The 12,500-nt window shown below is 45.1% G+C and overlaps 1 protein-coding gene across 3 annotated transcripts in view; it reads left to right on the forward strand.

Moving 5' to 3' along the window:
- The window catches only part of nyap2a (neuronal tyrosine-phosphorylated phosphoinositide-3-kinase adaptor 2a), a 343,027-nt gene that overhangs the window by 143,069 nt on the left and 187,458 nt on the right, over nt 1–12,500 (forward strand). For all 3 annotated transcript variants that reach the window (XM_087993277.1, XM_087993278.1, XM_087993276.1), the window contains one exon: nt 6,974–7,509. In XM_087993277.1, the coding sequence (XP_087849403.1) occupies nt 6,974–7,509 (536 nt within the window). The remainder of the gene's footprint in view (nt 1–6,973; nt 7,510–12,500) is intronic.

The raw sequence follows: 12,500 nt of genomic DNA on the forward strand, positions 1-12,500 counted from the left end.
TGCCCATTCGTCCATCAGGAAGTGGTCAGCAAGTAGCGTCCTCGAGGCCCTGTGGGGAAAAGGAGAGGGAGAATCCTGTCGGGTTGTTCTCTGAGCAGACTGTCAAAGCCATTTGGCAGAAAGCCTCATTGCCAGAATGTTCCAACAAGCTCCAGGACATCGCTGGGCTGGTGGTGAGATCCTTCCAATACACTCGGGTCAGTCTGTGCCACTGCACGCTGTTCTCAGAGTGGTTCTGTGGGGAGGGGATATAGACTGTCACATATCTCCTGCTGGAATGTGCCTTTGTAAAGGGGGTCTGGAGGAAGATGCAGTGGGTTGTGTTGAGGTCCATCCTGAGCAGCTCCATGATGCGGGAGTCTGTGCTCTACGGACTGTTCCCAGGACACACACCGAGACAAACCTCAACTGCTCCTGGAGGGCCATCAACTCAGTGAAAGATGCTCTTTGTTCTGCCTGAAACCTGCTGGTCTTCCAGAGCAAAGAGCTGACCCTGAATCAGTGTTCCAGACTGGCACCTTCCAAGGTCCAGGATTACATGCTGAGGGACACAGTAAAGCCTGGGGCAGCTGCTGCTAAGGGGCAGTGGGCAAGGACCACTCTCTGAGGGGTTCCTGCTGAAGGTCCGTGAGAGTTGCCACCCAGGTTGATAGGGTTGTTAAGAAGGCGTATAATGTGTTGGTTTTCATTAGCGGGGGATTGAGTTTAAGAGCCGCAAGGCTATACTGCAGCTCTATAAAACCCTGGCTAGACCCCACTTGGAATATTGTGTTCAGTTCTGTCGCTTCATTATAGGAGGATGTGGAAGCTTTAGAGAGGGCGCAGAGAAGATTTGCCAAGATGCTGCCTGGACTGGAGGGCATGTCTTATGAGGAAGTTAGGGATTTCTTCATTGGAATAAAGAAGGATGAGAGGTGACTTGATGGAAGTGTATATGATAGAGTGAATAGTCAGAGACCTTTCTCCCAGGGTGGAAATGGTTATCACGGGGTGGGGGCAGAATTTTAAAGTGATTGAAGGAAGATTTCGGGGAGATGTCAGAGGTAGGTTCTTTACACAGAGAGTGGTGGGTGTGTGGAATGCACTGCCAGCAGTGGTAGTAAAGTTGGAGACATTAGGGACATTTGGATAGGTGTATAGATGATAGTAAAGTGAAGGGTATGTAGGTTAGTCTGATCTTAGAGTAGAATAAAAGGTCGGCACAACATCGAGGGCCGAAGGGCCTGGACTCATTGCACTGTTCTATGTTGTATATTCTAATCCATAATTGTTGGGGTGGGTTTGATAAATCTCCTGTCGAGATTCAGTGTCCTCATTTTTTTTCTCATTTGGATCACTGCATTAATCCATGGACCATTCCTGTTAACATTGTCCATTGGGAGCAGGTTATGGTACCTGACTCAGTAACCTGCCTGCATCAGACTTGGTGAAAACTAATGGTACAAGACTTGAATAATTTCCTTGATCATTAAATGCTATTTGTGGTGTGTTATGACACACTGTTGTTCAATGCTGGCATGCCAACAAACATTGCAGGGAATGGGTTCCTGGCCTGTCAGACATTCACACATTTCAATATGTAATGTTCTGTGAAGTTGCAGGAGCAGACAAAGTGCGAAACACAAGAGCAGTTTTTGGTAATAACTGTAATTCTCTCTTAAACAGCATGTCAAGAATTGTTACAAAGCTGCATTTGTTAATTTAATTCTGACAAAGAGTCATACTGGACTGGAAATGTTTACGCTGTTTCTCTCTCCACAGATGCTGCTAGACTTGCTGAGTTTCCCCAGCATTTCCTGCATTTGTTTCAGATTTCCAGCATCTGCAGTATTTTGCTTTTATTTGTTAATTGGTTCTGAGAATGGGGCAACTAGAGGACTGGAGTATAAACTTGCTGGGGTTACGCGGCAGTTCCCCAAAACCCGGCCCATATCCCTCCAAACCCTTCCTATTCATATTCCCATCCAAATGCCTCTTAAATGTTGCAATTGTACCAGCCTCCACCACATCCTCTGGCAGCTCATTCCATACACGTACCACGCTCTGCGTAAAAAAGTTGCCCCTTAGGTCCCTTTTATATCGTTCCCCTCTCACCCGAACCCTATGCCCTCTAGTTCTGGACTCCCCGACCCCAGGGAAAAGACTTTGTCTATTTATCCAATCCATGTCCCTCATGATTTAGTAAGGTCACCCCTCAGCCTCCGATGCTCCAGGGAAAACAGCCCCAGCCTGTTCAGCCTCTCCCTATAGCTCAAATCCTCCAATCCTGGTAACATCCTTGTAAATCTTTTCTGAACCCTTTCAAATTTCATAACATCTTTCCGATAGGAAGGAGACCAGAATTGCACGCAATATTCCAACAGTGGCCTAACCAATGTCCTGTACAGCCGCAACATGACCTCCCAACTCCTGTACTCAATGCTCTGACCAATAAAGGAAAGCATACCAAACGCCTTCTTCACTATCCTAACTACCTGCGACTCCACTTTCAAGGAGCTATGAACCTGCACTCCAAGGTCTCTTTGTTCAGCAACACTCCTTAGGACCTTACCATTAAGTGTATAAGTCCTGCTAAGATTTGCTTTCCCAAAATGCAGCACCTCGCATTTATCTGAATTGAACTCGATCTGTCACTTCTCAGCCCATTGGCCCAAGTGGTCAAGATCCTGTTGTAATCTGAGGTAACCCTCTTCGCTGTCTGCTACACCTCCAATTCTTGAGTCATCTGCAAACTTACTAACTGTACCTCTTATGCTCGCATCAAATCATTTATGTAAATGACAAAAAGTAGAGGACTCAGGCTTCCAGTCTGGAAAACAACCCTCTACCACCATCCTCTGTCTTCTACCTTTGAGCCAGTTCTGTATCCAAATGGCTAGTTCTCCCTTTATTCCATGAGCTCTTACCTTGCTAATCAGTGTCCCATGGGGAACCTTGTCGAACGCCTTACTGAAGTCCGGATAGATCACATCTACTGCTCTGCCCTCATCAATCCTCTTTGTTATTTCTTCAAAAAACTCAATCAAGTTTGTGAGACATGATTTCCCACGCACAAAGCCATGTTGACTATCTCTAATTAGTCCTTGCCTTTCCAAATACATGTACATCCTGTCCCTCAGGATTCCCTCCAACAACTTGCCCACCACTGAGGTCAGGCTCACCAGTCTATAGTTCCCTGGATTGTCTTTACCGCCCTTCTTAAACAGTGGCACCACATTTGCCAACCTCCAGTCTTCTGGCACCTCACCTGTGACTATCGATGTTACAAATATCTCAGCAAGAGGCCCAGCAATCACTTCTCTCAGCTTCCCACAGAGTTCTCGGGTACACCTGATCAGGTCCTGGGGATTTAGCCACCTTTAACCATTTCAAGACATCCAGCACTTCCTTCTCTGTAATCTGGACATTTTGCAAGATGTCACCATCTATTTCCATACAGTCTATATCTTCCATGTCCTTTTCCACAGTAAATCTGCTGCAAAATATTCATTTAGTATCTCCCCCATTTTCTGTGACTCCACACAAAGGCCACCTTGCTGATCTTTGAGGGGCCCTACTCTCTCCCTAGTTATCCTTTTGTCCTTAATATATTTGTAAAAACCCTTTGGATTCTCCTTAACTCTATTTGCCAAAGCTATCTCATGTCCCCATTTTGCCCTCCTGATTTCCCTCTTAAGTATACTCCTACTGCCTTTATACTCTTCTAAGGATCCACTCGATCTATCCTGTCTATACCTGACATATGCTTCCTTCTTTTTCTTAAGCAAACCCTCAATTTCTTTAGTCATCTAGCATTCCCTATACCTACCAGCCTTTCCTTTCACCCTGATAGGAATATACTTTCTCTGGATTCTCATTATCTCATTTCTGAAGGCTTCCCATTTTCCAGCTGTCCCTTTACCTGCGAACATCTGCCTCCAAACAGCTTTTGAAAGTTCTTGCCTAATACCATCAAAATTGGCCTTTCTCCAATTTATAACTTCAACTTTTAGATCTGGTCTATCCTTTTTCATCACGATTTTAAAATGAAATATTTATGGTCACTGGCCCCAAAGTGCTCCCCCACTGACACCTCAGTCACCTGCCCTGCCTTATTTTCCAAGTCACGTTTTGCACCTTCTCCAGTAGGTACATCCACATACTGAATCAGAAAATTGTCTTGTACACACTGAACAAATTCCTCTTCATCTAAACCTTTAACACTATGGCAGTCCCAGTCTATGTTTGGAAAGTTAAAATCCCCTACCATAACCACCCTATTATTCTTACAGATAGCTGAGATCTCCTTCCAAGTTTGTTTCTCAATTTCCCTCTGACTATTGGGGGGGTCTATAATACAATCCCAATAAGGTGATCATCCCTTTCTTATTTCTCAGTTCCACCCAAATAACTTCCCTGGATGTATTTTCGGGAATATCCTCCCTTAGCACAGCTGTAATGCTATCCCTTATCAAAATGCCACTCCCCCTCCTCTCTTGCCTCCCTTTCTATCCTTCCTGTAGCATTTGTATCCTGGAACATTAAGCTGCCAGTCCTGTCCATCCCTGAGCCATGTTTCTGTAATCACTATGATATCCCAGTCCCATGTTCCTAACCATGCCCTGAGTTCATCTGCCTTCCCTGTTAGGCCCCTTGCATTGAAATAAATGCAGTTTAATTTATCAGTCCTACCTTGTCCCTGCCTGCCCTGACTGTTTGACTCACTTCTGTTCTCAGCTGTACCCGTCTCAGATTGATCTCTTTCCTCACTATCTCCCTGGGTCCCACCACCCCTCCCTCCCCCCACCTTCCTCGTTTAAATTCTCCCAAGCAGTTCTAGCAAATTTCCCTGCCAGTATATTAGTCCCCTTCCAATTTAGGTACAATCCGTACTTCTTGTACAGGTCACTTCTACCCCAAAAGAGATTCCAATGATCCAAAAATGTGAATCCTTCTCCCATACACCAGCTCCCATACACCAGCAGCCATGCATTCATCTGCTCTATCCTCCTATTCCTGCCCTCACTAGCTCGTAGCACTGGGAGTAATCCAGATATTACTACCCTTGAGGACCTCCTTTTTAAATTTCTGCCTAACTCTCTGTAATTTCCCTTCAGAATCTCAACCTTTTCCCTTCCAATGTCGTTGGTTCCAATGTGGACAATGACCTCCTGCTGGCCCCTCTCCCCCGTGAGAACATTCTGCACCCTCTCTGAGACATCCTTGATCCTGGCACCAGGGAAACAACACAGCATTCTGATTTTTCTTTGCTGGCCACAGAAACGTCTGTCTGTACCTCGGACTACAGAATCCCCGAACACAATTGAGCTCTTGGAAGCCGACGTACCCCTCGTTGCATTAGAGCCAGTCTCAATACCAGAAACTTGGCTGTTCATGCTACGTTCCCCTAAGAATCTGTCACCCCCTACATTTTACAAAACAGCATACCTGTTTGAAATGGGTATAGCTACAAAAGACTTCTGCACCAGCTGCCTACCTCTCTTACCTTTCCTGGAGTTAACCCATCTATGTGACCGTATCTGAGACGTCCCCCCTTCCTATAATTGCCATCCATCACATACTGTTGCTGTTGCAAATTCCTCATCGCTTCTAACTGTCTCTCCAACCGATCCACTCGATCTGATAAGATTCGCAATCAACAGCATTTATGGCAGATATAATCCACAGTAACCCTTGAACTCTCTCTAAACTCCCACATCTGACAAGAAGTACATATTAAAGGCCATTTTTGCACCTTCACATTCTACAGACCCAGAAAATAACAACGCCTTATTCTTCTACAAAACACTGCCCCAGGTTAAATTACTAATTATGGATTATATTTTAAGTTTAATCAAGAGAAATATCTCCAAAAACATAATCAAGAAAGAACCTACTCTACTTACTACTGCAGCCTTTCTGTTGGACACACTTAAAACAACGATTAACTTATTGGTTTCTGCGCTGTGAACTTCACCCAAACCGGTTCCCCCAAGATCAGTTATGAATTTCACTGCTTGTTAATTTTCCCAGAGGCACTCCAATGTCCAGCGATACAAGAATCAAACAGCAAAGACATTAACTGTGCAGGTACTGTGCAGGTTCTCTCTCTCTCTCTCTCTCTCTCTCTCCTGCACTGTCCTCACCATGTGCTGTCTATTGTCGGTCCTTCTCCCTTTTAAAACTGCTGTTGTTTTGACTTTTTTCTCCAGAGTTTCAAAACAATGTAACAGTGTATAAACCAGGAATTGCTGCTCCTGGGATTCGAGGAAATCACCTCCAGCACCTAAAATACCTCAAAAAGGAGCAGCTGTTACAGCCAGAAATGTTTCCCATCCTCCATCTTGGATTACCCAGAATCCCACACTTCAAAATATTAACAGGAAAAGACAGGGTAGATAAAGATAAACTATTTCCACTGGTTGGGGATTGTAGAACTAGGGCATTGTCTGAGGATTAGGGTCAAACCGTTCAGGAGAGATGTCAGGAGATTTCTATACACAAAGGTTGGGAGAGGTTTGGAACTCCTTTCACAAATGGTACTGGATGCTGGATCTTTTGTTCATATTAAATCTGCGATAGTTGGTTTTGTTAAACAAAGGTATCAGTGATATGGGCCATAGGCAGGCATATGGAGTTAGGCCACAGATCTGCAATGACCTCATTGAATGGTGGATCAGGCTGAGGGGCTGAATGGCTTACTCCTGCTCTGATTTACCAAAGATGATAAAATTAGTCTGAGGTTCTACTGAATATCAAGGTAGGCAATACAATGTGTTGGGTGGGATAAGTAAACCTTACTGATTCCTGTTCTGGCATTCTCATCTTGTGATATGATTGACACCATTCCCTGACCTTGGAAATTAGTAACTGACAAAACCATTCTTCACCTGACAGGGAAGTCAAAACATTCCTTTCCAAAGTAAAGGAGTGAAGAAACGGAGTGAAGATTCCTCGTCATTCTTCTAACCATCTCTTGTTGCTTTCCTTCCAGATTAGGCGCCGAGGTTGGGAAAGGAAGTGAAGGTACCTGCATGGGAAAACACTTTCGTTTGGGATTCATGACACTGCCTGCTCCTCAGGATCGCCTGCCACATCCCTGTGCCAGTGGCTTTTCTGTCAGGTCTCAGTCCCTTCACTCTGTTGGAGGTAGCGATGATGAAAGTCACACCTGTGCTCGCAAACAGCCACCTCCGAAACCCAAGCGAGATCCAAGTACCAAGCTCAGTATCTCAGCTGAAACTGTCAATGTGGGATTTGTAGCAACGTCAGCAACAGGAGGAATACCAGGAGCAGGAGGGACACCAGGAGCAGCAGGAACACCAGGAGCAGGAGGGACACCAGGAGCAGCAGGAATACCAGGAGCAGGAGGGACACCAGGAGCAGCAGGAACACCAGGAGCAGGAGGGACACCAGGAGCAGCAGGAACACCAGGAGCAGGAGGGATACCAGAAACAGGAGGAACATCAGGAGCAGGAGGGACACCAGTGTCAACTGGAACAGCACTGAAAGAGCAAGACAAAAATGCAGGTGAACAAATCTTCCACCTAAATGTTTATTAAAGTATTCCTGATACATCTGTCTTACTGTTGGCAGCGGTTGACACTGAGCACTATCAGAGATGGGAAGAAGCTCAGTTTCCAGGCCTCGGTGAGATGAGGTAAGAAGGCAAGGTGACAAATAATCCTTTTGGGAGCATCTGAAAGAAGCTTTTCAACTGGTACATTTCACAACATTCACAACATGAAGAACATAATTTTTTTTACGGTATAAGGAGAGAATCTTGGTTGCTTGCCTCTGATTGGAAGAGACATTGAAATCATTGAAATGATACAGCATAGAAGGCCCATTTGGCCCATCTTGTCCATGCTGACACTAAGACACCCAGCTGCCCTTTCTAATCCCATCTTCCTGCTCACAGCCCAGGGTCCTGCTGCTTATCGTACCTAAGGGGCAGATCCAGGGATTCTTTGAAAACATTTGGGCTCTCTGCCTCCACCTCAAACTCAGGTGGCAAATTCTGAACCCCCCCATCCCCCCCATCCTCACATTCCCTCTATTCCTTCTGCCATTTATCATGGAGAAGACATTAATTAGATACTGACTGACAGATAACTGCAAGGCTTTGTTAAATGTGATTGACTCTGATTACTGCAGACATTGTTCTGAGGAATGAAGCAGAGAATAGCTGTCATCTATTTTGTAACAGATACAATGTGTGTAAATGTCCTTTCTGTTTACAAGGAATAGGCTCCTATATGTTCATACATACTGCTTCCTGCATGTAGGGGAATGTCACATTGCACTCTCAGCTGATAAGTTTAAATTGTAGAATGCCCAGTATTATTTGCCAAATACCGACCAAACACAGAATCACACTTAATATTGGACAAGTTCTGAGCTTTGCAACCATTGGTTGGTTAGATACTATCTGTACCTTACCCTAATCGTGTGGTTAGCACTGCTGCCTCACAGCGCCAGAGACCCGGGTTCAATTCCCGCCTCAGGCGACTGTCTGTGTGGAGTTTGCACGTTCTCCCCGTGTCTGCGTGGGTTTCCTCTGGGTGCTCCGGTTTCCTCCCACAGTCCAAAGATGTGCAGGTTAGGTGAATTGGCCATGCTAAATTGCCCGTAGTGTTAGGTGAAGGGGTAAATGTAGGGGGGTGGGTTGCTCTTCGGCGGGTCGGTGTGGACTTGTTGGGCCGAAGGGCCTGTTTCCACACTGTAAGTAATCTAATCTAAACTGATCCAGAATGTCTTTGACTCATCAGCAGCACCTTGTCAATGACATGTGGACTCTGTTGTGAATCAGTTCCAGAAATGTTGATGGTGTTACTGATTAGATTCATAGATAAATCGGTTTTAATTCCTCAGACATGTTTGCCAATTGAAGGCTGACTTCCAAAGAAACGAAACGTGAAGAGATAATCGATACGGGACAGTTTGGCACTTTTTGAGTTTTTTTTCTGCTATTACTGAAAGCAATATGAAGATGTTATGGAGGCCTTTAACTTTCCAAATGTTGACTGGAAATACTATAGTTCAAGAACTTTAAATGGGTCAGTTTTTGTCCAATGTGTGCGGGCGGGTTTCCTGACATAGTATGTAGACCGGCCAACAAGGGGCGAGGCCACATTAGATTTGGTACTGGGTAATAAGCCCGGCCAGGTGTTAGACTTGGAAGTAGGTGACCACTTTGGTGATAGCAATCACAATTCTGTTATGTTTACTTTAGTGATAGAAAGGGATAGGTGTATACCACTGGGCAAGAGTTACAGCTGGGGGAAAGGAAATTACAATGCGATTAGGCAAGATTTAGGATGCATAGGATGGAGAAGGAAACTGCAGGGGATGGGCACAATAGAAATGTGGAGCTTATTCAAGGAACAGCTACTGGGTGTCCTTGATAAGTATGTACCTGTCAGACAGGGAGGAAGTTCTTGAGCGAGGGACCTGTAGTTTACTAAGGAAGTTGAATCTCTTGTCAAGAGGAAGAAGGCGGCTTATGTTAGGATGAGATGTGAAGGCTCAGTTAGGACGCTTGAGAGTTACAAGTTAGTCAGGAAAGCCCTAAAGAGAGAGCTAAGAAGAGCCAGAAGAGGACATGAGAAGTCGTTGGTGGATAGGATCAAGGAAAACCGGAAGGTTTTCTATAGGGATATCAGGAAAAAAGAATGATTAGAATAAGGTTAGGACCAGTCAAGGATAGTTGTGGGAAAAGGAGGTAGGGGAAGTGCAAAATGAATACTTTTCATCAGTATTCACACTCGAAAAAGACAATGTTGTGGAGGAGAATACTGAGATACAAGCTACTGGACTGGATGGGATTGGGGTTCACAAGGAGGAGGTGTTGGCAATTCTGGAAAGTGTGAAAATAGATAAGTCCCTGGGGCCGGATGGGATTTATCCTAGGATTCTCTGGGAAGCCAGGGAGGAGATTGCAGAGCCTTTGGCTTTGATCTTTACATCATCACTGCCTACAGGAATAGTGTCAGAAGACTGGAGGATAGCAAATGTTGTTCCCTTGTTCAAGAAGGGAAGTAGAGACAATCCTGGTAATTATAGAGCTGTGAGCCTTACTTCGGTTGTGGGTAAAGTGTTGGAAAAGGTTATAAGAGAGAGGATTTATAATCATCTAGAAGGGAATAGGTTGATTAGGGATAGTCAACATGGCCTTGTGAAGGGTAGGTCATTCCTCACAAACCTTATTGAATTCTTTGAGAAGGTGAACAAACAGGTGGGTGAGAGTAAAGCGGTTAATGTGGTGTATATGGATTTCAGTATGGCGTTCGATAAGGTTCCCCATGGTAGGAGATTACACAAAATACAGAGGCATGGGATTGAGGGTGATTTAATGGTTGGATCAGAAGTTGGCTAGCTGTAAGAAGACAGAGGGTGGTGGTTGATGGGAAATGTTCACCGCAGGGATCTGTTTTGGGTACACTACTGTTTGTCATTTTTATAAATGACCTGGATGAGGGTGTAGAAGGATGGGTTAGTAAATTTGCAGATGACACTAAGGTCGGGGGAGTTGTAGGTAGTGCTGAAGGATGTTGCAGGTTACAGAGGGACGTAGATAAGCTGCAGATCTGGGCTGAGAGGTGGCAAATGGAGTTTAATGCGGAAAAGTGTGAGGTGATTCACTTTGGAAGGAGTAACAGGAATGCAGAGTACTGGGCTAATGGTAAGATTCTTGGTAGTGTAGGTGAGCAGAGAGATCTCGTGTCCAGATACACAGATCCCTGAAAGCTGCCACCCAGATTGATAGGGTTGTTAAGAAGGCATACAGTGTTTTAGCTTTTATTGGTAAAGGGATTGAGTTCTGGAACCAGGAGGTTATGCTGCAGCTGTACAAAACTCTGGTACGGCCGCACTTGGAGTATTGTGTACAGTTCTGGTCACTGCATTATAAGAAGGATGTGGAAGCTTTGGAAAGGGTGCAGAGGAGGTTTCCTAGGATGTTGCCTGGTATGGAGGGAATGTCTTACAAGGAAAGGCTGAGGGTACTTGAGGCTGTTTTCGTTAGAGAGAAGGTTGAGAGGTGACTTAATTGAGGCATTTAAGATAATCAGAGGGTTAGATAGGGTGGACAGGGAGAGCCTTCTTCCTAGGATGGTGAAGGCAAATACAAGGGGACACAGCTTTAAATTGAGGGGTGATCAATATAGGACAGAGGTAGGTTCTTTACTCAGAGAGTAGTAGGGGTGTGGAACAGCCTGCCTGCAACAGTAGTAGACTCGCCAACTTTAAGGGCATTTAAACGATCACTGGATAGCATAAGGATGAGAATGGGATAGTGTAGGTTAGATGGGCTTCAGATTGGTTCCACAGGTCAGTGCAACATCGAGGGCTGAAGGGCCTGTATTGCGCTGTAACATTCAATGTTCTATATTTTAAAAAAGATCTGGAACGGTTATATTTCATAGAACATTATAGAACATAGAACATTACAGTGCAGTACAGGCCCTTCGGCCCTCGATGTTGTGCCGACCTGTCATACTAATCTGAAGCCCATCCCACCTACACTATTCCACGTACGTCCATATGCCTGTCCAATTATGACTTAAATGTACTTAAAGTTCTTCACTTTCCATATTCAATTTGTCATTAACCTTGTCCTACCCAAGAGCTGCTCAGGTCTAACCTTTGAAGGGGGGGAGAACCATTCACTGCAAAATGCGCTTGCTGATATCTCACAGTCTGTTTTATGCTGAGATCTTGATACAGCCTCCAGGTTATAGGTCAGATCGAGCTCTTATGGCACACTGGTAATGCCATTTCCTCTGAGCCAGGAGGCCGGGGTTCAAGTACCACCAGCTCCAGAGGTATGTAAAAACATCTCTGAACAGGTGTATTAGGAAAATATCTATAAGTATTAGCCTTGTGGTATTATCACTGGGCTGTTACTCCAGAGTCGAGAGTGTGGTGCTGGAAAAACACAGCAGGTCAGGCAGCATCCGAGGAGCAAGAGAATCGACGTTTCGGGCATAAGCCCCTCATCAGGAATGTTAATCCAGAGACCCAGGTGATGTTCTGGGGACCTGGGCTTGAATCCTGCAACACAGGAGATGGCGGATTTTGAATTCAATACAAATCTGGAATAAGAGTCTAATGATGGCCATGAATCCATTGTTGATTGTCAGGAAACCCCATCTGGTTCACTGAGGCCCTTTAGGGAAGGAAACTGCCACCCTTATCCAGGTTGGCCTATATGTGACTCCAGACCCACAGCAATGGGGGTTGACTCTTAACTGCCTTCTGGCCAATTAGGGATGGGCAATAGATACTGGCTGAGCCAGTGACTCCCTCATCCTGTGAATGAATAAAAAAAGTAGATATCAGGCAATGTGAGTAACTCTGGAACAACGGACACCACTGAACTCTAGCAGATACTCCCAGTGGATCAGCGACTGTAATCCTCACTCAAACCAATAAGAGAGCTGACCCCTAGAAAACCAAACTGTCCCCTGCTCCTCCCAGAAAACTGTAGAGCTCATATGATTTACAGAGAGGCATCCAGC

This window comes from Chiloscyllium plagiosum, unplaced genomic scaffold (assembly GCF_037043375.1).
Source record: "Chiloscyllium plagiosum isolate Xiang-an unplaced genomic scaffold, Cpla_swu_hap1 HiC_scaffold_13, whole genome shotgun sequence".
Lineage (NCBI taxonomy): Eukaryota > Metazoa > Chordata > Chondrichthyes > Orectolobiformes > Hemiscylliidae > Chiloscyllium > Chiloscyllium plagiosum.